This window comes from Zonotrichia leucophrys, chromosome 2 (genome assembly GCF_028769735.1).
Source record: "Zonotrichia leucophrys gambelii isolate GWCS_2022_RI chromosome 2, RI_Zleu_2.0, whole genome shotgun sequence".
Classification (NCBI taxonomy): Eukaryota; Metazoa; Chordata; class Aves; order Passeriformes; family Passerellidae; genus Zonotrichia; species Zonotrichia leucophrys.
Window position 1 is genome coordinate 52422215 of NC_088171.1, and position 27978 is coordinate 52450192.

Below are 27978 nucleotides of genomic sequence, written 5' to 3' on the forward strand. Positions count from 1 at the left end.
GCTGCATCTCAGGGTATATTACTCCTATATTGCAGAGGGGGAGAGAGAGGGACAAAGGCATGAGGAATGGAAATTATTTGCTCAGGCACTCAGGGAGTCAATACCATACTGAAAATTGAATCCAGTTTTCCAGGTTTCTATTTCCAGGGACCTGTCAACTGGGACCTATTTCCTCCTTGGTCCTTGTGACTTTATTAAGAATGACCTTTAGAGATGATGGAGATTTTTACTGAAAGTGCTTAATCCTTTCAGAAAAATCAGAGAAGCTCACTTTTCTGATTTAGGATTAGTAAAACTCATCCTAAACTTCCTTAGGAGAAATTGTGAAGAGATGGATTTGTATAAATAATCTCATTTCTTAAGAAGCCTGAAAAAATACCCCTTATGCTTGAATCTGAAAATGCCATGGCTTAGAGTGGCCAAATATAAATATGCCAGTTATAACAGCTGATTATTTCTAATGAACAATTTATCCAGGAAAAGAAGAAACAAAGACTTAGTCAAAGTGTGGCAGACAATTATTATAAATAATAACTTCTACATTTTAACATCTTTCTGCTCCTGTGCATGACCGCTGTGCCATCCAATAAAACATTTCTCATCTCATCAGAATTTTACAAGTTCCAATTGTCATCAGGAGAAGCAGTTCACAGGAGACATCAGAGGATGAATGTTTTTTTCCCCCCTGCCTTTTTTAATGTGTTAGAGATGTGTAGGTTAGAGATGCAGAAGGGAAAATGACTATAGCTATCACAGTCTTTCATAGGCGAGTGAGCAAAAGAAAATCCTGGGGTATCACATAATAGAGCTTACAGCAAGATTTGTTCTCATTCTCTGAGGTGTCTACAAAATACATATATCATGTCCCAGCACAATGAGCTGTCATGAGCACAGCTTACTCAAGCATAGCAGGAAGTTGTAGCTCTGTTAGTATGTAGCCAGACAATCTTTGGTGGTTGGATGGACAGGCACATTTTTCCCCTCTCTTATCCAAACTAATCTGTAAATGTAGATGTATAAATCCCTAAGCGAGCAGCTGATTCTTTCATTTCTTGGAAGAGCTGCTGGCCTGTACTTTTAGGGAGGCCAAGTTTCTTGAAATTAGTTTAAAAATACATAGTTGGATGCTTATTCACCACAGTTGTGTAGAACTACCATACATTTCTTTATCTTTCTTTTTCCTGAAATTTGGTCACTTCAAAAATTATGTGTCAAATAAAGCATTGAATTATAGCATTCAGCACAGAGAAGCAATGGAATACACTATGAGAAAATCAGAATAATGCCTGTCCTTCTATAGGGAGAAGGCAGAGGAGGCTTTTAAGTTTTTGGTTAGGTCATCTAAGCCAAGTTAGGCAACAACTTTGCAAATGGAGCAAAAACATTTGTACATAATGTGCTGCAGGAGTGAAATTGGTGAAAAGATGCAAAAAGAAGAGAGGCAATGCAGATCTTGCAAATTATATATGGACTGAAGAGTGCTATGGACTTTAGACAGCCTGTAAAAGGAGAGCCTGAAATTAATTACTTGAAGAACTAACAGAGTAAAGATATGGTGATTATTTACTGGGATAAAAATATGAAACATTTGTTTTCCTATTGTATCATTTAGGGAAAATTTCTAGAGATGCTCATAAGCATCCTCTGGATGCATGGTAGATTGAAAAGAAGATTGAAATGGTCTCTAAGTTCACAGAAAGTATCTGTTGGAAGTCTACACACATGCACTCACTCACTCTGCTTGTTGGGTTGACTGCTTCCCCAGGCAGAATTTATTCATGTCAGGGACAACATTTTTCTCTGTTTGGTTTACTTGAGACAAAGGGGATGATTCTTTGAGATTCGCTGCTTTGGGTTTTGGTAGTGATTTTATGTTAAAGCAGTGCAAATATTCACAAGTACACTACTCTAGAACCCTGGCACTATGACAAGTACAGGGTGGTGTGGCAGGTGGGGAGACAGCCACAAAAAGATTGGAAAGGAGTTGGAAAGCAGAGGGACATACACTGGAAGGATGAGCATTTTTCTTACCTGAGTTCTGTTTCTGCATCACAAAGCAATGAGTTTCCCAAATCAGCTATAAACAAACTCTTCCATTTCTAAGGGCAGAGAAGGTCATGAAGGCATGCCAGTATTTTCAAAATGGGCTATAATTGGTACTAGCTAGAGCCTTAATATTCATTACCTGTAACTGAGGGGCAAATGATAAGTGTGATTTCTTTTCTTCATCCTAAGAAATATTCCAAGGAAATAAACAGAATTGCTTCCAGTGTGTTCCTTGCAATTGAATTGCCCTGGTCATAAGTGAGTGTTCAAGAAATGCAGAGTAAAAGGCAGAACTTCTCAGGAGTAATTTTGTATCTGAGGAACTGATGTGATTTCTGTGACTAATCATCACATAAACATGATATATCATGTAATACATAATGAGGAGAGTTTGGATTAAAGATTGTAGGTCTGTGTGTGTTTGATTATAAATATATCACAGTTACATGTGTTTTCCCCTTCCAAAACTCCTGACCTTTTTTTCTGCTGTGTAGGTGGGCTCCTATGTACCTGGAGAAAATGGCATAGTTCTAAAAATTGAAAGCTATCTAATAAAGAACATTTAGCCTAGTTTCATTATAGACCCATAATATGTTGCCAAAAATGGAACATTATTTTTGAATGGGCTATTATTAATCATAGTGTTATAACTGTTATGCTTCCAGGATGGATGGATGAATGGATGTATGGATGGACAGTATATTATTATAAGTCATTTGGGGATAATGTGTCTAAATGTGCCATTTATTGTTATAGGAGAGAAAAAGCAGTATATTGATATTTATTGGAAAGTATTTGAAAGCTACTCTGAATTGATTGATGTTTAAAAAATGTATTTCCATTTTAAGATATTAAGACAGATTAGGTAAAAACTGAGTAAGTGTTTTAAAATCTAGCTTTCATCTTGATGGAAATGCAAAGATGAGTCTGTTCTTGTAATCTTGTAAAGTAACAGAACTAAAACACTCTCAGAGTCTTCTACAAATATCTGTGGTTTTTAAGAGAAAAAAGAAATATAAAATTGGCTTTAGAACAGAAATATCCCAAAGACATATATCCTAGAAATATATGTGCAGCTTCAGAATTATGTACTCTGCCTGTTACTTCATTAGAATTTTTAGAAGATTTAGTTATTCCATGTTTGACACTCTTTGGATCTAAGGCATTGCTCAGACTAACAGACATGTTTTATGCATCAGCAGGGAAATGCATGTGTTTATGAGAAAGCTAATTGGAAAGTGGAAGGAGAGTATTTAGCACTCTCTGAACTTTGGTGCCCACAGAGATGAGAAATCTTACACTTCTCTAAAACTCTTGTGTAATTGTACTGCCCACAATAATGAAGCTCTTTGCAGGGGGACAAGACCTCATTTTCAGGAGTTAATTTTTCAAAAGGCTACCTGAACCCTTTATCAAACATTGAATTATCAAACATTGTTCCTGACCCCTCAACTGATTGAACTTACTATCATAGCAATGCTAGAAATAAGCATCTGCATTTCTGTATGTGTGAGCACTGAATGGTGAAAATGAGATTACTGCAGTTGTTGAGAAAGGCTGAGGAGGAATTTTGATTCCTTATTTCTCTCCTGATTTATATTTATGATGGGTGGGAAATGTGGGTGTGTTTGTGTACACAAGTAATAAAACCACATAGACTTTTATAATAAAGCATTGAGTTTAAGAGCATTGATGAGTTCATCAGCAGATAACCAGCCACATTTTGAGCTGGTGCAGGCAGAACATATTCTGGTAGAAAAACATTCTCTTAGGCAGCAAACATACACTGTATATGTCATGCATTTTTATTATTGCTTCCATATTCATTAAAGTTTAAGGCCTTAAATGACTTGTCAAAATGTTATGTGCTAAGCTGAAAAACATTGCCTTGATGTGCTGTAGCATAGCAATTCTTATTGGCACTTCTAGTGCTCTCAGTAGACAAGAAAAATCCCTACATTTTTAAAGTCACTTGCATATTTGTCTCCAATGTGCTTCATTCTTGATATATTTTTCCAAATTTCATACGTTTTGTATGTAGCTCTCATCTAAAATGTGATGGAGTTTCCTTGCATATATATATATATATATATATGGTCCTGGTTAGGGAAGGTCAAGTTAGATCTGAGCTTTCTCCAAGTTCCAGGGAGGTCAGATTAGAGGCTTAGTCCAAGACCATCCCTATAGTTTCTTTTATTTATGAGTAAGAGGGATTTGTGTAGGCTAGAGTCTTAGCATGGTTTGACTCATATGTTTCACTCTACAGACAAATAGAAAAATATGCTTAGAATAAAGACATAGTGGGAAAAACAAAGAAAGAAGAAATTAAGGGGAAAAAAGAGAGGATAAAGCTGTGGGAACATGTATTCCCTGTGTGCTTGTGCATAGAATATATGCCCTGTAGGATTTCCCAGCAGTGCATAGGGATGCTTTATAAATATGCTATATTGAAAGTACCTGCTTCTAGCAAATCAACTTTGATTGTGGCATTTTCTTAATTTTTAAAGAATATAAAGAAGGTCTTAAAGGAATTTTGATAGGATATAGATAGGATAGAATTTTGATAGTCTGGGATAGAAATGAATGGGGAAAATGTTTTGCAGGCAGGCTAGTGTATCATACCTTTATGTAAATAGCCTGTATGTATAACATTACAGTACAAAAATTCTGTTTGATTCTAAAGATCACTGTTATAGCTGTCTACACATAATTGTATTGGACAAAATAGGAAACCAGTGTTTTAGACAGTTGGTCAATACATCTGAAATAAGAAAGAAAAATACATGGAGGACAGACAATGATGTGGCATTAGAAAGATGAACACTCCTAGTTTTAAACAATATTCTGAAGTCATTATTAAAACATTTTCAGAAAATGTTCAGTGAGATTCACCTGAGCTCCCACTGGACTCAAGGGAATGTTAGTGTTGGTGATATTGATGCCTTCTGAAAGCTGACCTAGAACAGAGACTAGATGGAGCTAAAGAATAAAGTAGGTATTTATTAAGAAGCCTCTGTAGATCCACCTTGAGCAGCACAACCCAAAGTGACCACAAAAATGGACAGCCAGTCACAGGGTCTCACATTTTTATAAGTTTTGGTCCATTAGCACATTGGAGCTAGTTGTCCATCCTCAGCTTTAGCCCATGAAGTCCCATCCTTCTTGTTTTCTCTCTACAGTCCACTGTTGTTTATACTCTTGGGCTGAGATCTGGATCATTTGTCCTTGTGTCCCCAGCTAGAGAAGGAATTGAGAGCTTACTATCCCCTAAAATGAAGCCTAGACTTACACACTAAAGCAAAACAGAATCTGAAAAATATAAAAGACGAAACCTCAGGCATCAATATTAGTGAGAGGAGAAGTAGGTGGGCACTGAGTGCCCTTGAAAACACCATTCTGACTTCACTGATGTGCCAGAAAAACATTGTGATAGCCTGACCCTACAACAGACCTTCTTCCCAGTGACAGCTCTTCCCTGCAAGGTCTGTAAAAAGGAATCTTTTGTAATAACATCCCCTCCCTTCTCAAGAAAAGCCTTTTCTGCCAGACTTTACCATTTTCTGTAGTATTATAGCCCTCAAATAAATATCAGAACAGTTAGGCATCTTTAGACTCTGGTTAACAAAACTTGGTTTAAAAGTAAAAGCAATTTTTATTGGATCCACTGATGTCAATGACTTAGGAGTGCTCAAATGTGTTTTTATTATTCTGGAAACAAACTAAAAGCATTAACTTCTGTTTTGTACTTGTCTCTGCCTAAAGCAAATTTTTATGGTCTAGTTAGGTTCCCTTGAAAAGAGGCTTTTATAAGTAAATACTCATGGATGATTAACCGTCCTAAAACAAAACTGTTGTCAGATGTTTAAAATGTGTGGTGCATAAGAGAGAAGGTATGTACATGGTGACCTGAAAGCTAATTTCTGCATTCCAGTGCATCTCCATTGATTAGTAAAACTGAGGCACCTGCAGATATAGTTCCAAGGACTTGAGTTTGGGGGAAGGATGTCTTTTTAAGTTAGTTGATTCTGGGGTTTGAGAGGAAAAAAAAGAAAAAGTTGTGGCATGGTGAAGTGGTTTCCTAACTTTTGCGGAATAAAAGTAAGGAAGTCTTAATCAAGGCAGACCTCTCAAGACAAAGAGTATTTTTAGAAAGTATAAGTGGAACTCATATCAACTGAAGAAATAGCACATGAAGAAACATGTGTAAACAACTCTACAGAAAATGTTTTTATATGTTCTTTTACTGTGCCCATCAATAAAATACCAATATACTGCTGACTGGTTACTTTTCACTGTAGGAAGAAACAATTGCATTTTGTAAATTGATTTTCTTGGAGTGGCTTCTTAAGGCATTTCTCTTAGTTTCAAGAGAAATCTAAGTTTCAGATAAGCACCTTTCACATTAATTTGGCTTTCCTCTTTCATTCTTATTTCAAGCAGTATATAAAATCTGTAATTAATGCAATGGACTTGGTTGAATAATTTTGTAACTGACAAGAGATGGTCCTTTTTGACCTTCATTTTAATATTGAAAAATTAGGAAAAATGAAACAACTTCTGCCAAAGAATGAATAAAAGATGGTTTGGGAGGTGTCCTTTTTCAATAAAATAGCAATATTCTATTAGATAATCCATTAGTCACTGATAACTGGTCTAGTAGAGAAAACAAATCATTTTTTGTGACCTTTATTTCTGTTCAACTTATAAGAGAGTCTCAGTTTTTAAATTATTCTTATCTTCTGTTTTAGAAATATTAGATCTCACTCAAGAAGATGTAAAAGTTTGAATTGCAATTTTCCCCCTTTGTATGTCCCAGTTTCATGAGCCTTTTTCACGTAGGAGTAGGATGAAAGCAGACATCCAAGTTGCAGGGGCTCAGGCTCCCTGGACACCAGGAGGTGACTGGAGGGCCTGGCAGCCCAAGCCCTTCCCCAGCCCCAAGAAGTGGGCACCTCCATGGGGATGGGAATGGGGACAGGACAGGGTGTGAGCCCAGCAGGGCAGGCCCGTGGGGACCTGGGGACACTGGATCAGGTGCTGATGGCCCCAGGTTGTGGGCAACAAGCAGAGTGAAGCAGCCCCAAGGGGCTGGGCAGGCACAGTCAGAGCTGGCAGTGCCTGAAGAACCCCAAGAGAGTGATGTGAAGGGGGTTTAGTGTTTAAAATTAGTGATGTGGCTGTCAGTGAGTTCGCCTGAGAGGGGGTTCCAGGTGCTTTTAGTTCCTGTGTGAATCAGGCCCTCCCGTCTGCATGTACAGCTTTCCCATAAAATCCCCCAGCCTAGGTATGCCTGTGACTGCTGGTAAAATGGCTTGCTGATAGAACAAAGGTTGGCCCCTTTACTCAGCCTTTCTGGGCACTGGAGCACAGACAAAATGTTGTGGCAGGTGGGCAGTCACCGCGTGACTGCTGGTGAGAGAAGTTGCATTGCCTTGAGAGCAAGTACCTTTTCAGGCTGCTGATTGACATTTTGCTTGCTTCTTTTGCTTACAGTTTCATGAAACCTGCTGTTTTTCAGGCAATGGAAAGAGACTTTGTCAGGAATGCGGGCCCTGGGTCAAAAGAGTTATTTACTCCAGGGATTAAAGCTGAGCAGGCCCATGCTGTGCATGGAAGCAGAAGGTGCAGCAGCAGTAGCGTGTTTCATGGCATGCAGAGGCAATTACCAATAATCTTATTTGAGTATGAGGATGAATAGTCATTCATGTTTCTCAGAGTAGGTTTGGGGTTTTGCATTTCTCATTTTCCAGTGACTCAGGGAGCTCTGCCCATCAGGCAGGCATTGTGGAGCTGATCTTTAGGCAGCATCCTGGAGTGCCTGTTTTCAGCCTCTCGTTAATAATAGCTAATCTGAAAGTGGGAAGGGATTGAATGCTTTTCCACGTATCAGCTGACTCTCTTGTTTATGCAGGGATCCCTATGAGACTTTTCTGAGGGAGGGAGATTTTGGTTTTAAATCAAAAACCATGAGCAACTCTTGTTTAGGCTAGGCAGGGGCTGCCAAAAGCAGGAATGTAAATGCCCTGTAAGGGTCTAGGATGCTTTGATTTCCTCATTGTCCTCAAGTTAGCTGAAGCCTCTTCAGCATATTTCACTAGTGATTGAAATCTATGATTGTTGGATAAATCTGTGGAAGTAACAAAAGAAACTCCCTATCTTTCAGCCATCTAAATTTATAGTAGAATGTTGCCTTGCAATGAAATGAAGATTTGGTCTGTAATCTGCTGGGTGTTAGTTGTGCTACATAACTACATGCAATACTAGTCACATAAACTGAGACCAACTGCATGTCAGTAATTTGCAGAAGTCATTAATGAGGTTTTTGCAGAAATGCTGAAAACTAAACATGATCAAATGGATAGTTAATTGGTATTTACTGCATAGTCTAGTCACTGAAACATAGAATCTTTCATTCACAAAGTCAGTTCATTTCTTTCTGCCTCTGCAGATGGCAGTGTTAAGAGATTATGCATTTTTGGAAATGTCTTGAAATGTTTTTGCATGATGATATGAAGGCAGCAATGAAGAAGAAATTCTTGAAGTACAATAGCAATGTTCTGTTTACCTATGAAGCAGAAAATACTTTAAAATTTTGGGCAAACTTATCTTAATAAATTCCTATGGTAAACTCTACCTTGGCTGCTCTCCAGCCTCTCAGTCTTACAGCCACCCATTTTTTTTTTAACCAAAGTCAGAAGTCTTTATTATGGAAGCAAAAGAAATTACCCTTATTTCTCCCTTTCCAAATAAATAGGTGCCTACAGAAAACAGTTATTCATCTCTCAGCTCTGTAGATGTGATCAGCTGCTGGCCTGATTATCCTCTTGTTCTTCACATTACACATCCCCAGTAAATAACCTGTGTTTATTGTTCAGCCCACACCTGTGTTCGGTTAAGCTTCAGTGTACAGTGAACCAGTTCAACATGCAACCAGAATTTTCTCTTTTTGCATAGCATAACAGCTTATCTTTAACTTATAAAACATTAGAATTTATCTTTCTGAGCAAGGGTTTTGTTTTTTCTTTTCGTCATGGGAGTAGTATTTAAAAATGTGAGCCTTGTGAATGGGATTATAGATATATATCTGTGCCATGAGACACAGATGCTTAAGGGCTTTAGACTTCATAAGAATCTCAAATTATATTCCAGATATCTTTAAATATTTAAAATTGCAGATTAAATGTATTTGCAATTTTAAAAGGCATATTTTGGTAGTGTACCATTTATCACATGTCCTTTCTGGGATATAGACAAGAATTCAGTCTCGAGTCAGAGACTGGCGCAAAAAAGTTGTACTACAAATGTTGCCCTTCTAGAGAGATTGCCTTCCCAGATTTAATTACCCTCAATTTATAGAATGGGCTGGTGAATGAATGAAAAAACCACCTCATTCAATGGATTGTAGAGATGTATATAAGTAAACATCACATGTGATCACAGTTCTGTGTGTCATGCCTGCATACACTGTGGAAAGATAAGTGATTCAGAAAATATGCAGTATGATTTCAGGTAATACATTCCACTAAATGCATTTACCTCTGGTCTTGGAATGTAGGGAAAGAGGGTAATTGTTCACAAAACCTGTCTGCTTTTGGAAAGTTTCAAATGGGAAGCTGCTTATGTATACAAACTCTCCAGTAGAAAGCACAGTAGTAGTTATCCAGAGGTTTAGTATATAAACTTGTAAGTGACATCACCTTCCGTCATAGCTGGAGCAGTTCAAAGGAATATATGATAGGCAAATGTTTACTTGCAGCTCTTTCTGATTCTTCTGATTCCAAAAGCAAACATATGTTTTGGCTACATAGGCATTTCATTGAACATGCAAATGAGATATATGGAGTCTGAAAATATTTAAATCTTATCTATACGCTTACATGTATTGACATAGAGTACACAAGCACAGAAAAGAAAAAGATTAGCCATCAAAGTTGTGCCCCAAGCACTTGGTATTTAAAACAAACTCTCCAAACTTAGAGTGGATTTAAGGCTGCCTCAGCTGCAGACATCAGGAAGTGCAATAGCATTTTTGGCTTCACCCATTAGGAGTATAAGATGCAATATCCTGAAAGCAAACTTGCTGCTTTGAGCATGAAACTTTAACTACTGCCACATTTCTTTTGGATATATCTGCAGTAGCTCTAGGTTAGGGGTAATAACTCAAATTTATGTTTTTGTTAGATCTTGCTTTTTCTTTGTTTTCCAGGATTAAAGTAAAAAAAAAAAGGCTACAAAAAAGGATTTTTTTTTGGATTCGCTGCAAAAATAGTAGCTGCTCTGATGAAAACTGTCTACCACTTATGTATTGTGGAGAAAAAGTTAATGATTACACAGTTTGTAACTGCAAAGACTGCAAGTGGAGAAGGGCATAAGCAATGAAGCAGCTAGTTATTCTGATGTATGGAAAATTAACCCCTTTGCAAAACAGAATCACCACTAGGTTTATAGCTGGAATTCCCAGATGCCAATGGGCCTTTAGAGCTGTCTCTTATGAGTGATGTCTAAACTGAGGGCAGTCCATCATCTCAGGAAATTGCAAGGCAGTCTCTAATACAGGTGTTTCAGTTTCAGCAGCTGTTCAAAGAAATGAAAATACTACTCATACACCCAGTAGATAAGCAAAGAGGCTGTATGGAAGCAGTAACACAGAAATGTGTATTTTATTTTTGTGCATGGAAATCTGGAGCATTGATATTTTCCCACTTTTTTCCTGTTTCATTAATTTACTCTAGAACTAAAATAGATGTAAATGTCTTCCATCGATATCTCTCCTGTGCTGGTCTGAGAGCAGGTTTCTGTCATGAGTCACGTTTTGGAGTATTAGAAAACCAAAACTGTATTTTGGGATCGAAAGTTTGTGGAAAGCTTGGATCTAAGTTTGGATTTGAACTTTTTGATTGTACCATATTTGCCTTTTTCTTCCCCTGCACATGGGTATAACCATTTCCTAAGACAAGAATGTGTTTGTTTCTAGAACAAGTCAGTATTATGTATGCTATGTTTGAAATTAAAAAACTTGTACAGTTATAATTCAGGAGAAGAGGAGAGGGTAGAAGTTTAGTAAACAGGAAGCTCTTTAATCTTTATTATTTAATCTGATTATTTATTGGTTCCTTAGTTAAACTTGGAATGTAGAATAACAGTAATTGTATTATTTAAATCTATATATACACTTGTAAGATTACAGTGGTTGCTTTTTTCAACATGTCTTAGTAGCTATGCACAGCTTTAGTAATAAATTTGAACCACCTTATGCAGCAGAGAGATTGCAGATCTAATGATGTATTACTGGAGGTTTTTCTGTGTGTCAGTGTATTTTTTTGTTTCACTTTGTTTTTTGGGAAGAAAGTTGTTTATATGGAGAGGATGAGAGCAGATCAAATAGAGCAGAAATGCAGTGTGTGAATTGGGTTTATTAACTTGTAAGCAAGTCACAAAATAGTGCATTTTTTTTTTTAATTTCAGTTTGGAGTTGGGGGGAAGGTGGATTGTTTGCTGTTTCTAATCCTCTCAAACAGCCTAAATATTTTCTGGTGGTGACAGACCTATATTTGGAAATACCCTCAGCAGGTTCCTCAACCAACAGCTCCTCCAAAGTACCTCTCTTCCTTGCCAGAGACTAGCAGGTCCTTCCACACAGCCAGAACAAAATTTTTTGAATCCAGAATTTTATCTGGCATCCGCTGAGCCAATATCTTTTGTCTTGAGTTAAAAGATAAAACCTTTGCAGTTGTTAATCTCTCAATTGTATTATAATAAATATAATAAATAAATAAATTTAATAAATAAATAAATATCTTCTGCTCAAGAAGAATCTATCCTGAGATAAAGTTCTGTTCAATGCCTATTTTCTGTAAAAAATATTAAGATAAAATGACAGTATTCATAGATTGTATCATGTGACTGTACAGCATTTAAAAATTGGTGCCAAGGACAGCAAGTTGTTTCAAAAATTTTCTTTCCAAAATCTTGCTGAATGTAATAGTTTGCCACTTTTTATGGAGACCTATTGTCTTAGCCTCTATTACCACTCTTGTTTTAGACCTTTCCAGACCCTGTGTCTCTGATAAGAAGCAGTGCAGACCAGTAGAAGGCTCTTAGTACTGAAACACTTTGTGGTGTCTGATGTCCACATTGCACACTTTTCAGGGTTTTATTTCAGACTTGTCCTAGTCTGGGTCTGTGATTCAGTGAATGCCCATTAGTGGGTAGAGTGTTTTAGGTGCTCTTCTGAAGAGATCTTCCAATTTAATTTTGTCCAGAAGGAATTTTCTGTGTCTGCTCAAGTCATTGTGGATCCCGGTGCGGAGACAGTCCAGTATTAAAAGAAATTAATTAAAAAATATTACTGTAAACATACGGTAAATTGTCAATAGTAAAGCTCTATTACTATGTATAGGGTTTTTTACAGCTTTTTATATTCTACAGCTTTAACCCTTTTAAGTTTTCTCTCATATTATATGTGCCAAAACAGCATCACATGTAGGTGGACTTCTATTTAAATTCATTATAATGCTAATGGATTTTTTTTAAATCATGATGGATGCTTTTTCTCTATGTAAATTGCTTCCATGATTTCAGCTTGCACCTCCTTCATTTCAACTCTAATTTTTTGTCTTGTCCTCCACTACTGGATTCAAAGTTACTTTTATGTTGTTGAAGTCTCTGGCAGATGTCTTTGTCTGACCTGAGTGCTCCTTAGCACCTGTCAGCCTTCTTTCTCACTCTTGTTTAAATTCTCAAAAGCTTTTTCATTTTTGTTTGCCAGCAGTTTCACTCCAGTTGGATAAAAGTTCTGCTGGCCCAAAACTTCTGATGCCCTAAGGAACTCTGCTTTAAATCCTCTAGTCTTACTTAACACTTGTCTGAAATTTCTGCTGTCTGTGTTTGTCTTTGCAATGGGAAGCATTTCAGACATCTGAGTTCTTCATTTTTTCATTTTTTTTCTGCATGAAACCAAAGTGCAAGCTTCCAGTTAGACTGACATAAAGTGGATGGGGGAAACAACTGCATCTCAAGTTGCACTACCAAGAGGTAACTTAGCTAAAATTGAAGATTTGTGGATTTCAGATAAAATTTAGCATGGCACTCAAGGACCAGATGTGAAAACAGGAATGGTGCAGTTAAAGAGATATGTATAGTCATGGGCTTTTATAGTGTCTTTACCAACAGACTAGGGAAGTATTTGTATAAAGAAAATGAAAATTCATTGGCTTTTGATGCTCTCTTGGGATTTTCAGGACTCCTGGGGAGTCATGGGTTGGTGGCTGAATGCAAAGAGGTAAAATGGTTTTACCTGTTTGCACTACTACTGAGAAGACAGCAATGACTCACCTTCATCAAAAATAATGTTTTTTTGACGTTTAACAGAAAATACTAATATTAAAATTGAATTTATTAGTCCTTAAGGCTGATAAGTTACTATCCTGAAGTTATCCTAAGAAAGGAAAAGGAGAGAAGGAGAAATTGAGAGGCTGTACGAATTTAGAAGACAGACCTGCTGTTTTTTGGGGATGTTTTTCTTCCTTGTATTCCAAAAAGTCAAGTTACAGTTTTTTGGTGCAAAGTTTTGTTGTTCACATTTTAGCATAGTCATCAACATTTCTTTTCCAAAACTCATTGTATCTACAAGCTAAGACAAGAACATAAAAATTTATTGTCCAGACACTAACATTTCCTGTTATACGGAATCTCAGATTTGACTTCTGATGAACTTAATTAAAAAAATACTGAAAAATTAATCTCCATTAATTTCTTATATTAATTAGTTGAAATGGCATGGTTTTGGAGACTTAACAAGATATATTTTCTAAATTAAGCTCAAATATCAGAAGTAATTTAGATTAGTAGCATATTTTAGAATATACAGAAGCATGCAGCCCCAAGTGAATGAGAGAACATATTAACTAACTATTTTGGCATTAACCATGCTAAAGTAAAGCCAAATTAGCTTGCCTTATTTATTAATATTATTTATATTTAAATATTCTTTCTCAAAGTGTCCATATAAAACCTCCTGTTGCATTTCATCCACTCTAGATATTCAGTAATTATCTAAGCAAGTGATTCTCAAGTAACTAACCAAGGGTATTGTTACTATTTAAAATTATTACATTGATTCAATATATACATTTTATTTTGTTTTGGTGAGTGTTTTGTTAGAGTTATACCAGGTTAGAGAGGGGTTGTCTTCCATTCACTTCCAAAAGAAATCTAGAGTGTCTATTTTATAGTCTGTTAACAAAAACACAGTATTTTCCCCACCAGTCAAGGTGAATTACATTTTAAAATGTCTCATGTTTCTCTCCTTGTCTTGAGGGCACTTTAAAAATCTGATGTACTTAATATTTCTTGGCCATATTGACTTATCAGTATAGTCTTCAGCAAAGTCTGAAACTCTGCATTTGTCTCCATTTGGTTTCTTGCTAATAAAGTCCAAAACAGCCCAGAAGAAATGGATGATTTCTCTTGAGATTATTTCCTTCTGGTTTCATCCTGCCACTATGCTTGGCCCTGTAGCCAGAATGTGTGGCTAATTACCTGTAGCTAATTACCTATATACAGCCCTCCTGAAGTGCCATCCAGGGATTGTCAACTATTAACTTTTTGGAGAGACATCCATTGAGAGGTTTTGTAGTGCTGTGGTGATTGACAGCTGCCTGTCACATGTCAGTTCCTATCTTGTATCTCTACTGTAGGGATTTAATTTCTGTTTTAAATGGGAAAGTGTATTGTTGCTTTGTGTTTGTGCAGAGCCTGGCCTGTGCCAGGAGCTGCTGGGGCTCATTCTGGTCACCTCAGTGCAAATGATGATGGTTCTGTGTCCCCAGCTCTCTAAGTGGGGTGATGCAGCCAGCAGTGGTCCGTGAAGGCATACAGGAATGTTTCCCACTCTGGAGGCCTGTCAGGAATGAGTCTGACCTTTTTCCCAAAACCTCCTGAAGAAAACAGCCATGAAAGTGTTGGGTTTTTTTATCTGGAGGGTTATGTGAGTGTCTGTCCTTCCAGTGAGCCGTTGTAACTCGAACCATCTCTACAGCTGGTCTCAACTCATGGTTGTTAAGAAGCAGATTTTTAAGGCTTTGCTGAGTAGGAAGAGAGGCTGGGGATTGGGAAGGGACTAAGACACACATCATAAAATTCTTTCAGAAGAGCTTCATGTCCTGAGCTTCTCATTTGTAAGAAACAGTAATCTCTGCTTACCCTGATTTTGGAAAGGGTCCCTCCGCAAATCCTGTGTGTGAACATGATTGTCTGCACAAGGGCTGATTATTTTCAGCCAGGAATATTTATTTCTGCCTGTTTCAAAATGTAAGATAACACATTTAAAATTTTTAGGGTTTTTGGGTTTTTTGTTTGTTTTTAGAGATGTTTTTATGAAATTTAGTCAATCAAGTCAACATTGCAATATACTCCAGATAGTTTTAAACCTGATCTTCTGAAATGGAAAGTCGGGAAAAACTTGAGAGTAATGAAATTTTTTTTGCTTTCTCTTTGCTGTAATTTTACAGAGTCCTTGCAAAATCAGTTGTGATTTAGTTGTCTATTTTTTTTTTAATAGGGTTCAAGTAGCTTGGAAAGAAAAGTTCTAGTTCAAAACTTTCTTCCTCATGAGACATTTTCAGATCATATTGGGCTAAATGGCTTTCTGCATATATCTTCTATGAAAAAAGCTGAGAGTTGGGGTTGTTCAGCTCTGGAGAGGCTTTCTTGTGGTGTTTTCCATATATAATGGGTTTTATAAGAAAGACAGAGAGAGTTTTAACAAAGGTTTTTGTGACAGGACAAAGGGTGGTGGCCTAAACAGAAAGAATGTAGGTTTAGATTTTTTCTGTAAATTAGATGGAAACATGAAAAAATAGATAGGTACATTGACAGATGCCTGAACTTAGTTGTTTTTATGGAGAGGATGAGAGCTGTAATGAAGATGGCTGTTATCATAAATAGTTCTCAAAGCATGAAATTCGGCTGAAATGTTCATAAGCATACACAAACATTAGGAAATTAATATACCTGTATGTGTTGCACTTCATTCATCATAATGTGCAATTTAAATTGAGGAGTTAAGTGTGTAATATTTGAGCATCCAAAATCAACGCTAGGAAATAGATAGGTATTTTTAAGAGGATACTAACTCTCTACTACTGAAGATTTGACAGCCTCCTCTTCCCTTTCCCATTCCCAAGAATTAGCTAGTTCTTTTAAACCCAGACAAAAATGCATCTTCAAATTCCTTTTGGTACCATGTGTACTCCTCAGAGATTTGTTGTAGACAATCTATTTTTTTATTATTAGAAAATTTCCCTTAGTCAAGGAGGATTTAGTTAAAGAACACCTAGGCCAACTTGACATCCAACTGACAGGATGTATCTACGAGTGCTGAGAGCTGGCAGACACCATAACAATATTCTTTGAAAGGCCCTGTAGATCAGAAGGGATGCCTGAGGACTGGAAGTAAGAACAAGTCGCCCTGGTCTTCAAAAAAGGGCAAGAAGGAGGACCCAGGGAGCAACTGACCAGTCAGTGATGGAGCACTTCATTTTGGAGACCATGTCTATCCACATGGGTGCAACAAAATGCTTGGAGTAGTCAGCATGGATTCACTACAGGGAAATTCTGCTTGACCAACCTGGTGACCTTCTGTGATCAGACAAGTACCTGGATGAATGAGGGGAGAGCAGTGGACTTTGTCTGCCTTGACTTCAGCAAGGCTTTTGGCTCTCACAGCATCCTCATGGACAAACTCAAGAAGTGTGGATGAGTGGGATCGATTGAGAACTGAGATCCCAGAGAGCTGTGATCAGTGGCACAGGGTCTGGTTGCAGGTCACTAATGGTGTCCTCAGGGTTCAGTACTAGCACAGAACTGTTTAACTTATCCATCAATGCCTGAGCAAGTTCATTGATGTCCCAAAGCTGGCAGAAGTGGTCAGTACCCCAGAGGGCTGTGCAGCCCTTCAGGAGGATCTTAACAGGCTGGAGAGATAGGAAGAGAAGAGCTGTCTGAAATTCAACCAAGGCAATTGCAGAGTCCTACACCTGAAGAAGAAAAACCCCCTGCACCAGTGCAGGCTGGGGGCCAAACTGCTGGAAAGCAGCTCTGTGGAGAAGGACCTGTAGGTACTGGGGGACAACAAGCTGTCCATGAGCCTGCAGTGCTCTACCAATGCCTATCAGTATCTGAAGGGAGCATGTGAAGATGATAGAGCCAGGCACTTCTTGGTGGTGCCAAGCACTAGGACAAGAGGCAGCAGTGTCACCAGAAACCAATTTACTAGGTTAGAAAGACATCATCATTACTAGCACCACTGATGCATGGGGAATTCTCCTCCAAGCGTGCATTCCTAGTAACTCAACAGACCAGTTATATTCCTGAAATTGGCACATATTCATCACATTTCCTCAACCATGCATTTACGCTAATTATTTCCGTGGACTTATTTGAATATGGTTCTGGATCTTCTGATGAATCTTTTCTTTTTCAGACTGTTTCAAATATGGGATCAGGTTGTAATGTGTTTCCTTTACCATGCTTTGTTGTGACACACAATCTGATTTTTTTCTAAAAACTAAGATATCTGCTAGTACATATTGATCACTAACACAAAGGAAATAAGGAATAAGGAAGCATTGGCTGGCACTAGACTTATTAGTCACAGATGTAGAGAGTTAGCACAAGGCCACATTAATCTCTGGTATTTGTACTAAGCACTGTATGGTAAAAACTAAGCATTAATGATGAGTATAGGGATTAAACACTATTGTGCTAAAGCTAAAAGAATTTTCTAACATCTTCCTCTGCTGCTGCGTAGATTTCTTAGAGAAATAGAACTTGTGAGGTAACAACAGGCAGAAACTGATGCACAGAAAGTTCCACCAGAATACAGGGGAAAACTTCTTTACTGTGTGGGTGATCAAATACTGGAACAGATTTCCCAGAGAGCTTGTGGAGTCTCCCTCACTGGAGGTATTCAAGAACTGGATGTCTGGATGCAGTCTTCTGCCATGTGCTCTAGGATGACCCTGCTTGAGCAGGGACCTTGATGACCCACTGTGGTCCTTTCTAACCTGACCCATTCTGTGAGAAGTTCTGGTGCTCTGCAATACTCCACTTTTGTGGCAGGTAATGGTTTGAGCTAAGTGTACTGGGTTGATGATGGCAGGATTCCAGACACCCACTAAAGCCTCTCTCCCACTCCCCTCTGCAGCTGGACAGGGGAGAGAAAAATATAATGAAGGGTTCATGGCCTGAGATAAGGATCAGGAGAGATCACTCATCAAGTATTGTCATGGGCTTCCAGCAGCTTCTCACAGAAGCCACCCTTGGAGCTTCTCTCTGCCAAAACCAGGCCATGCTAAACCAATACAGGCGAGCAATAGGGTTTTTATTCTGAAATCTTTCATGTCTTAATTGCAATTCTCTCCTAGTACTAACCCAATGGCATCTCATTTCATGGAGCAGGAGTAGCAAGGAAATCACATGCTTTCTAAGAGGGAAATGTAGCTAGAGAAGTTTAGGAAGGCAAGAAATCAGTATGCAATAGTAATTCACCTAATTCCTTAAGCAATCCTTGATTATGTATTAAGTTTATTACTACTTTGAATAGCTTGAAATTGATAGTTTAGCTTCTAGGTTTTTCAAGTATTTGGCTATATGTTTTCTTCTTGAATGTTTTTGATCCTTTTTGATACTTTTGTGAGATATTTTATTCTTCTGTCTCACTAATAAAGACTACAAACAGGTTTGACCTAGCAAGTTCCTGTTTTATGGAAGGGTTCAGTTCCTTTTTCATAAGATGCATCCTGACTTTCTATTGTGTGAAAGAGACTGAAAACTTTTATATACAGAAAATGCAACATTATGCATAAGTCAAAGGGTCTAAATAGGCAGTGTTACTTGTTGCAGCCTTTCTGCTTTTGTGAGGGTGAGCCGTGAGTTTTAACAGCAACCTGTCATTCTGTTGGCCCTCATGTTATGTTTTTTTATGTCAGTGCTTTTCATCTTGCATTATACTAGTCTGTATTTGGTATAGACTTGTTCTGCTGTGGGCCTGTTTCATGGGTTCAAGTTCTATTTTATTCCTCGGCAGTAAATTTCATAGAATACAGTAGAACAGGTCAGCTGGAAGGGACCCACAAGAAGCACCTAGTCCAACTACCTGACCACTTACAGGACTGACAAAAAGTTAAAGTATGGTTTTAAGGGCATTGTCCTAATTCCTCGTCAACACTGACAGGCACAGGGCACTGACCACTTTTCAAGGAAGTCTGTTCTAAGTGTTTCACCACCCTTTGGGTAAGGAAATTATTTGGTTATGTCAAGTCTGAACCTTCCCTGATGGAAGCAGCTTTTAGCTGTTGCCACATGTCCTAGCACTGGGTGCCAGGGAGAAGAGCTCAGCACCTCCCTCTCAACTGCCCCTTTTCAGGGAGCTGTGGGGGGCAGTGAGGTCACCCCTTGGCCTCCTTCTCTCCAACCCAGACAAACACAAAGTCCTCAAGGACGTGTCTGCTGTGCCCTTTGCTACCTTGGTGCCCTCCTTGGGATACATTCAAGTATCTTCACATCCTTCTTAAACTGGACTCCACGTGCTACTCAAGATGGGGCTGCATCAGCACTAAATACAGATGTGACCATCCAGTCACCTCTTTGGCCAGCTGGTGAAGCTGTGTTTGGTGCACTCCAGGGTGGGGTTTGCCCTCCTTGCTGCCAGGGCACACACATTGCTGACTCCTGTCAAGCCTCCTGTCAGCCAGCACCCCCAGATCCCTTCCGGCAGGGCTGCTCTCCAGCCACTCCTCTCCCAGTTTAGTCTCATGTCTGGCATTGCTCCATCCCAGGTGCAGAATCCAGCGTTTGGACTTGTTCAGTTTCATGCCACTGGTGACTGCCCAATGCTCCAATCTCTCCAGATATCCCTGCAGGGCCTCTTGTCCCCTGAGACAGCCAACAGCACCTCCCAGTTTCATAATTTCAAATTTACTAACTGTGCATTCAGCTCCTGTACCTAAATCATTGATACAAATATTGAACAGAACTGGCCCTAGAATTAAGCCCTGAAGAACACCACTGGTCACCAGTAACCAGCCAGAAGTTCTGAACAGTACAATATTCCACTCCCCCACCACATCCTTCAACAAAATAACAGATTTTTGTGAGAATTGTAATCTCCAAGTGAATACTGAGCTTTACAAGAGAGAAGAAAAAATGGGGGGGGAAAAAGAGGAATATATATATATATATTTGAATGGCCAGCTTGAATTTTCTTTAATTATCTTTATTCTTCTTGACCTGAGCAACATGTCTTTGAGTTTCAGAGGTGTAGAAAGAAGTCAGTCAATCAATCATTGTAGAAAGGAGCAGTCAGTCATTGCTAGCACCAGATCTTGGGCATAACATGTCTTCAAAGCCTGTTGTTACAAAACAGAAGCCATTTTCCTGTCTACTGAAAGTAGATATGGTTTCTTATCCTAAGTCAATGAATATCTTTATAATAACAGCAAATTAATTTCTTCCTGTAGCAGGGATCAAGAAGGAATGCAAAATTGTCTCCTAAGTTCATTTTTGCTAGTTCCAGTCTCTATCCTTCTTGTCTAGAGGTATATGAAAGTTACAGTCAGAAACAAAAGGGAGAAAAGAGCATTTGTGAGATTCCCGCACCCCATGAAAAGAATTCTGTTCATCAGTTTGTTTGCACTGAAGAAATTAGAGAGGCCAGGCTTTGATGAAGCCCTAATCCTAACATAAAACCTCCAAATATGAAGCCAGTTCTACTAAAAGGATGATGGTATATGAGAGGATTTGTGGGCTCATAATTTGCTGCCATTGTATAAAACATTAAAAAAAAAGGCATCATAGGGATTGAGAAGTACAAGATTGAGAAATACAAGAAGCTAAAAGAAGGTATTGACCACCTTCTTTTTTGTTGGCCTGTTGATCATTCTTCTTATTTATGCAGTATAGAAGATTTCCAAGTGAGAGTTTGAGTAGGAGAGCTACAGAGATTTGCCAGTTTGCCTGGGAACAGATAAGCAGATTTGAATTTTGTGTATTCTTACCTAGCATAAAGGTGCCTTTCTGTAACAGTCCATGATTCAGTGCTAAGAAGAATAAATTGTTTCTTGCCACAAGTTAGGTGAACCATACCCTGTCTTTTAAATTAATTCACACACTTCTCTAATACCCAGAAAAATAAGAGAATCTAGTCTAGGTAGAAGGGATCCTACAGACTCTTCCCCTGTAGAAATATACAAAAAAAAAAGAAAGGGCAGTGACACTAAATTTATTATGAACTGATTCATAATGAAAAAGATTATGCTGCATTTTTATCACTTAAGAATTGCAGAGTATTAGTGCCCTTAGTAAAGGCCCCTCTAGGCTGGCAATTTAACTGCAACACTGCATAATAATTATACAGGCAATATGAAATCTTCAGCAGCTTGTCTACTTTTCACTCTTATCTGCAATCTATTATACTCTGTAGTCTCATAAATAGATATAAAGAAATGGTTCTGATTTTTTTAAGGCATCGCTAAAAATGCTAATTAAACCTATAATGATGAGCCTGCTGAGGATAGGGCACCAAATGCAGAAGCTCAAGGATAAAATGTCACACTGGGCCAGTCTAAGGATTGTTTGAATTTAGAAAAGGACCAGGGATATCTTGATTATTGTAGTTTCACTCTGTATTTTGCATTGATTTGTGGAAAACTGGAGAAAATGTTGTGGAATCTCATTTGCAACTGGGAATTTTAAACAGAATGAGTTTCTCTTTTTGGTAGTGTTCAGAGTAGAACAAGAATTAGTATTTATGACATTTGTCAATCTTTAAGATATGTCTTTGAAAAGGAATTAAACTAATGCAACTCCTTTTTAAAGTATCTTTTGTATTCTCAGATATCCTTTTAGGTTGAAAAAATGTTTTCATCCCTTTATTTTTGTGCATGTTAGCCCACATGCTGCTGTCACTTTTAACTGCTTGCAGTACTCTGAGGGGAGTATAATTTCATATGTTTTTCATCCGTGATTGCTGGGGGTGTGCCACCCATGTAGACCGGCCTGCAGAAGATAGAGAGCTGTTTCACAGGCTCATGCTGCTACAAGTGATGGGCAAATGAGGGATTTGCTCCCTGTGCTCAGAGACATGAGAAGTGTTCTCTCAGGCTGGTTTTTGCTAGGACTGTAGATGTTCATGTGTGAATGTGTGAAATTCTGGAATCGTTTGCTCTCTGTGCATAATTTGTACATTAGATATACAGTAGCAACCATTTAAATGTGTAATCTCAGGATATAGTAACTCTTTTTGATTTACTGGCACTCACCTCCATGGGGATTTCCTTCTGTACCCTTATCATAAATTGGTTTGAAACAGATGTGTTCACTAACGGGGTCTAATAATGATTATAATATGTTCTGTCTTTCCTGCCTGGGATTTTATTCACTGTAAAGTCATTTTTTTATTAAGTGCTCCTCTTAGGGGTAGTCTTGGTGGGGCTCTGTTTTACAAATAACTGATACACTGAAGTCCATCCATTTCAGCACAGGAACAATCTAAGCTTTGATAGTAGGGATTGACAGGATTGGGTCCAACAGTTTTCAATGTTATTTTGAAGTATAACAAATTTGCTGGTTTTTCTCCATATGTTTAAGCAGTCATTGATATGACTTAAGAGAGTTTTAGACATTCAAGTTTTTGCTGGAACTATGGATACTTTTATCTTCAACAGCAACCAAAAGCCTGGTTGGCTCAGAAAACATTCTCTGAATAGCGTTCACATAATAGCTACTTGGTACTGTGTCTATTTGTGTGAGAAGACAATTGATGATATTTTAGGGTTATAACGAAACAGCTCTTCTTAAGTGCATCCTTTTAGAAAAATTGGCTGTATTTGTCTTGTTCAAAATCTCATCCCAAAAGCTTTTATTATTGTTAAGTTAAGCTCTTACCCAACTAATGATTAGTAGAAATATTTCTGGAACTTTGTTTTGACTTTATTGCCAGTCATTTGATTTTAAACATAAATGTTCTCAGCTTTGTTTCATCTTTGTTCCTTTTCTCTTCCTCCTTTCTGTGCCTGTCTTTGGTGATTGTGCTGATTTCCACCCATTCCCTAAGTCTTCTTTCTGTATAGCATTTTCTGCACCCAGATGTTTATGTACTAAAGCAGATTGTGGTCTTTGCCTTTTCCCTGGGTAACACTGTGACATCTGTATTTAGCTTTTTGCTGCTGTAGTTGCTTTCAAGTGTGTGCTGCCATCTATGGAGTAATCATAGAAATAAAGCTGGTATAAAAAAAGTGTTTTATCAGAAGATCATGGAAAGCAAGATCTAGATAGTGGAGGAGGTATAGTTGAGCAGTTGGCCAGATCTCCAGAAATCCTGTTTCTCTGTAGTCCCAGATCTCACAGCAAGCATGGGTGAAAGTACACCTTTTAGAAAATCAGTGGTTTCTAGTAATGAAATTATTCAGTTGATTTCTTTAAATCGGAGTAAGTTTGCTTTGTTCTTCAACCTGGTAACTCATTCCTTTTTCTTTTCCTTCCCTGTTACCTTTCACATGTCCTAGTTATTTAGCAGCTTCCAAGATCTGTTTACTATATTTTTCCTAATTTGTTTTTCAAAGCTTAATTTTAATTCCTTATCCTTCCCCAGCATCTTGTTAACTGGCTTTATGCCTCTCCTCAGTGTTTAGCTTCAGCCTGACAAGTTCCAGGTTTCCCTCCTTCAGATCCCTTCAGAATGCATTGCTGAAGATTAGTCCCCATTCTGCCTCTCTTTCATAACATTTTGTTCCTTGATATCTATTTTAGAGTGTACATTTATTGCAACACATCTATTCAAGCTGGTCTGAAAAGCACTTGGAGAAGTAATTTTCTCTGTGCTGGGGTATCCATGCACATAGGGAAGCTGCCACTTTTGTCTTGATGCTGTTCATGTGCGTTCAGCTTGCAGATTTCTGACTAAGGATTGTAGCATCTCACAACCTTGAATGGGGTTAGGTGTATGAATTCCTGGCAATCAGACTTCTATTCTTTTCAGCTGGCTGTGGCAAATAACAACTATGTCTCTGGGTCTTTCCTCAGCAAAAAAGAGTGTTGGAGTGGGTGTATATTTAACCACTACTTCTTAAATGCTTTCTTATAACACAAGGCATTAGAATCAAAAGGAAAAGTTTAGCCTATGTGGATAAAGCATTCTTAAAAATATCTTCTGACATTTTCTTCTTATTGCTGAACTCAAAAAATTGATCTTATTTTCCAGCATCAAAACAAAATGAAGGAAAAAAAATCGATGCTGAAGATTGATCAATGTTTTTCAAAACTGACTTAATAAGATAAAAATCAATGTAGCTGTATTATTTGTCATTCTTTCATCACCAGGAACATTCAAACATGGTAATATTTGATTCTTAAGTTAAATGTGAAAATATTTCAGTTACCTCCTACAGAGGCAAAAAAAATATAACGAGGGATTTATTTAGTCAAAGCTCAGTTTTCTTTTTAAACCTAGTTTTGGAAATTTGAGTTCAGCAGAAATTGAAAACAGTTTGATATTTTAAGTGACGATATATAATTATTCCTTTAATCACACAGACTTAAATAGAACAAATTATTACTTGTATTTGCAAATTAAAATCTCTGATCCTCCCTTCCTCCTGCAAATATCAGTTCCATCTTGCTTGGTTGAGAGATCTTTACTCAAAAAATTGGAAATAAGCTTGGGAACTGAATTTCCCTCATGGCAGGTTCACACTGCTTTGAATTTAGAGCTTTACTGTACAAATGCACTGGCTGATTAATGTTTTTGGCAAAAATGAATTGTTTTTATGCAATTTGTTTGTTTGTTTGTATTTTTCCAACATTCATTTCCCTTTTCTGCTCCTGCTATCCCCAGTAATATTAAGATCCCTTATTGATTTATTTAAAGAAAAACCTTAGAAATTGATTTCTGTTATATTATTGAGCCAATCCCTAAAACATAAGTTTGACCTGACAGTTGAGAGGTTTTTTTTAAAAAAAATTATTTGCATTTCAGTATTCTCATTCACTTACCTGCTGACTTGGGTTTAGCCATTTGGGCTCCCTATTTGAAATTCCTCATAACAGCTGAGTAATAGAAAATGTTCTTTTAGGGAAGAAAATCATTGTGCTCACGTAATCACTGGAATGTGTGAACTGGGATTTTCATGAAGTATCAGACATTGAAAGACTCCTGATAAAATCCTAGATATTGGTGAGCCTCTGGTGTTGGCATCTTCTGTTTTAAAGATTTATTTCATGAGCACAGAAAGACAGCTATCTGCATAAATTCCTACTGAATTGATTCCCTATCTGCAAGCTGGGCCAGAATGTCATAAAATAGGAAATGCAAACCTGGTATTAGTTAGAAACTTTGAGAATATGGAATTTACTAAGTACTCTGTGGGGCCAGCTACTTTCTCATCTGCTTTTCATATTCCCTTACTGATTGATTAATATGGCGAGTTTGCTCCTCTCCTCCAGTAGCTCTGAGCAGCAATTTGAGCATTCATTGGGCTCAGACAGTCCCACCCCTTCATCTCTCACTCATCATCAGCTTCATTCTCCACAATATCTGTAATCACACAATGAGAGAGCTTGTTCTTGCTGCTCTACTCATCCTTTCCTCCTCCCTCCATGCTGTGAGGGAGAGGTGGCCTGGCATATTGCACAGCTAAAAGCCTATCAAGCCTGAATTTGTTACACCTCTGAATTTGGGCAGGCAGGCATTCACAACCACTACACATATACATGGCTCATCACCACGTGAAGCTGGACACCCTGAGAAGACGGATAATATTGGATTGGTTTTCTCATTGCTCTGCAAACAGTCAAATAGACTTAAGCTATGCAATCTGATATTCCCTAATTGACAGCTTTTCCAAGGTTCATTTGTTAACTGAGAGCATGACATGTATTGAAGTTGTTTCTTCATAATGCATTTGGCATTAACAGGAGAAGCTGCTGAATGCCTCAGACATCAATGTCTCAGCAATAAGATATTTTGCTACAGTTTTGACTTTCTAACTAGTGACTGTGTATTTGCAAGACCATGTGAAATGAGCGTAGGACAAGGCAGGAGAAAAAGCTTAAAAATGCATTCTCCTAAGAAAATTTGTGGGACTATTTTTGTTGCTTGGGACATTTAGTTGACTTTTATGATTCAACTGTTCTTCATTTATTTTGGTATAAAACTTTGATATCTTGCTTAACAAAGTGTCCACTAAATAGTCATAGTGCTTCAGAGTCCATATATTTATAAATAGGCACATCTCATTTTATTTATAGTGATGAAGAATTTGTGTGTAAAAGACATTCTCAAGAGTTTTGCTTGCCTGCATCTACAGGAGAATAAAATAAAATGAAAAAAAATCCTCTGTTTCAAAGAAGCTTCTCCCACATGAAGGCCAGGCTTATTTGAAGGAATAAATTTTCTGTGTAGAAGAGACCAGAGGATGATTTCTCCACTGATCTTGTCACTACTTTTTATTTGCTGCTTTCTTGTAGCTAGTTTCTGTCACCATGATATTTTCTGAAAAATCCCTTTGCCAGGATTTTTCTCCTGAGAAGCTGAGAAGCCTCAGGGGAAAAGACAAACAATGATTATCTGCTGCTGTGGAATGCAACAGGTGGATCTTTGATTGGTCCATGTTGGTTGTTTCTAATTAATGGCCAATCCCAGTCAGCTAGCTCAGACTCTCTGAGAGTCACAAGCTTTTGTTCTTCATTTTCCTTTCTATTCCTTGCTAGTCTTCTGACGAAATCCTTTCTTCTATTCTTTTAGTGTAGTTCTAATACATCATTTTCTTTTAATATAATATATGTAATAAAATAATAAATCAGCCTTCTGAAACATGGGGTCAAGATTCTCATCTCTTCCCTTGTCCTGGGACCCCTGCAACCCTGCAAACACAACCACAAGTTTCCACAAACACTTTCTTATTTTCTTAGAACACAGATTGTACTAGAACTGTAACACTCAGCACTTTTCATTCTTTTAAAGATTTCCAGTTTCTACTCTTCCTTGTAACTGTTCACGGGATGTTCACACAGGAGCTGCAAGTGCTAATGAAGAGATTTATCACAAATATATCATCATTAATAGCTGTTGCTTCTCCTGCATCCCATGAATGTTTTACTTACTAGATGAATATATCTTGGATGTAAAAAAATGTTTTAATTTCTTTTTTTTTCATTATTTATTGTAAGCAGGTTACTCTAAATATTTTGGTTCATTTCTCTAGCACCTAGTTAAATTTTTGCATGTATTCCCCCTTCTGGGTAGAGTACATGCCTGGAGAAGTACATGAAATTTTACAGATGTTGTCAAAATAATTGAAGCATTTCAGTGAAGCTTTGACTAGCACTCTTTAGGAAGTGAAACACAGCTGTTTAGATGAGGAAAAAATGTGGGAATGGATCAGGATGCCTTCATTTCACAGGAATAAAGAGCCTAGGTTTGACAGAATGACCTGTTCAAATAATGCCAGGTAAGAATGAGCAAAACTAGATTCTGCTTAGAAAAGTCTAGAAGCAAACTTTTGAAGGCCCTAAGGTCTGGAACCTAAGCACACACCTCTCCTCCCTCTGTAAGCATCAATGTTCTGACTTCCTGCTGCAACCAAATATTCCTGAGCCCTTGGGGGACATTCTGGGACGGTCCCCAAGTACCTCCCCTTTTGTTTGCATGCTCTGGGATCAAATGCCGTTTGGGCAGGCACTGACAGCAGAAACACTTCTGTCTTGCAGGGCAAGCACAAGCTGCACGTGGACACGGGCCTGGAGGGCCCCTGGTGCGGCCTCATCCCCATCGGGAGCCCCTGCGAGAGTGTGACCACCACGGGCCTCAGGTGGAACCTCAGTAAGTGAGAATGCTCTGGGACAGGGGCTCTGCTCTGCTCCTCACCCTGCCTT

The 27978-nt window shown here is 38.1% G+C and overlaps 1 protein-coding gene across 9 annotated transcripts in view; it reads left to right on the plus strand.

Moving 5' to 3' along the window:
* The window catches only part of TPK1 (thiamin pyrophosphokinase 1), a 305721-nt gene that overhangs the window by 214720 nt on the left and 63023 nt on the right, over positions 1–27978 (plus strand). For all 9 annotated transcript variants that reach the window (XM_064704990.1, XM_064704992.1, XM_064704993.1 and 6 more), the window contains one exon: positions 27814–27925. In XM_064704990.1, the coding sequence (XP_064561060.1) occupies positions 27814–27925 (112 nt within the window). The remainder of the gene's footprint in view (positions 1–27813; positions 27926–27978) is intronic.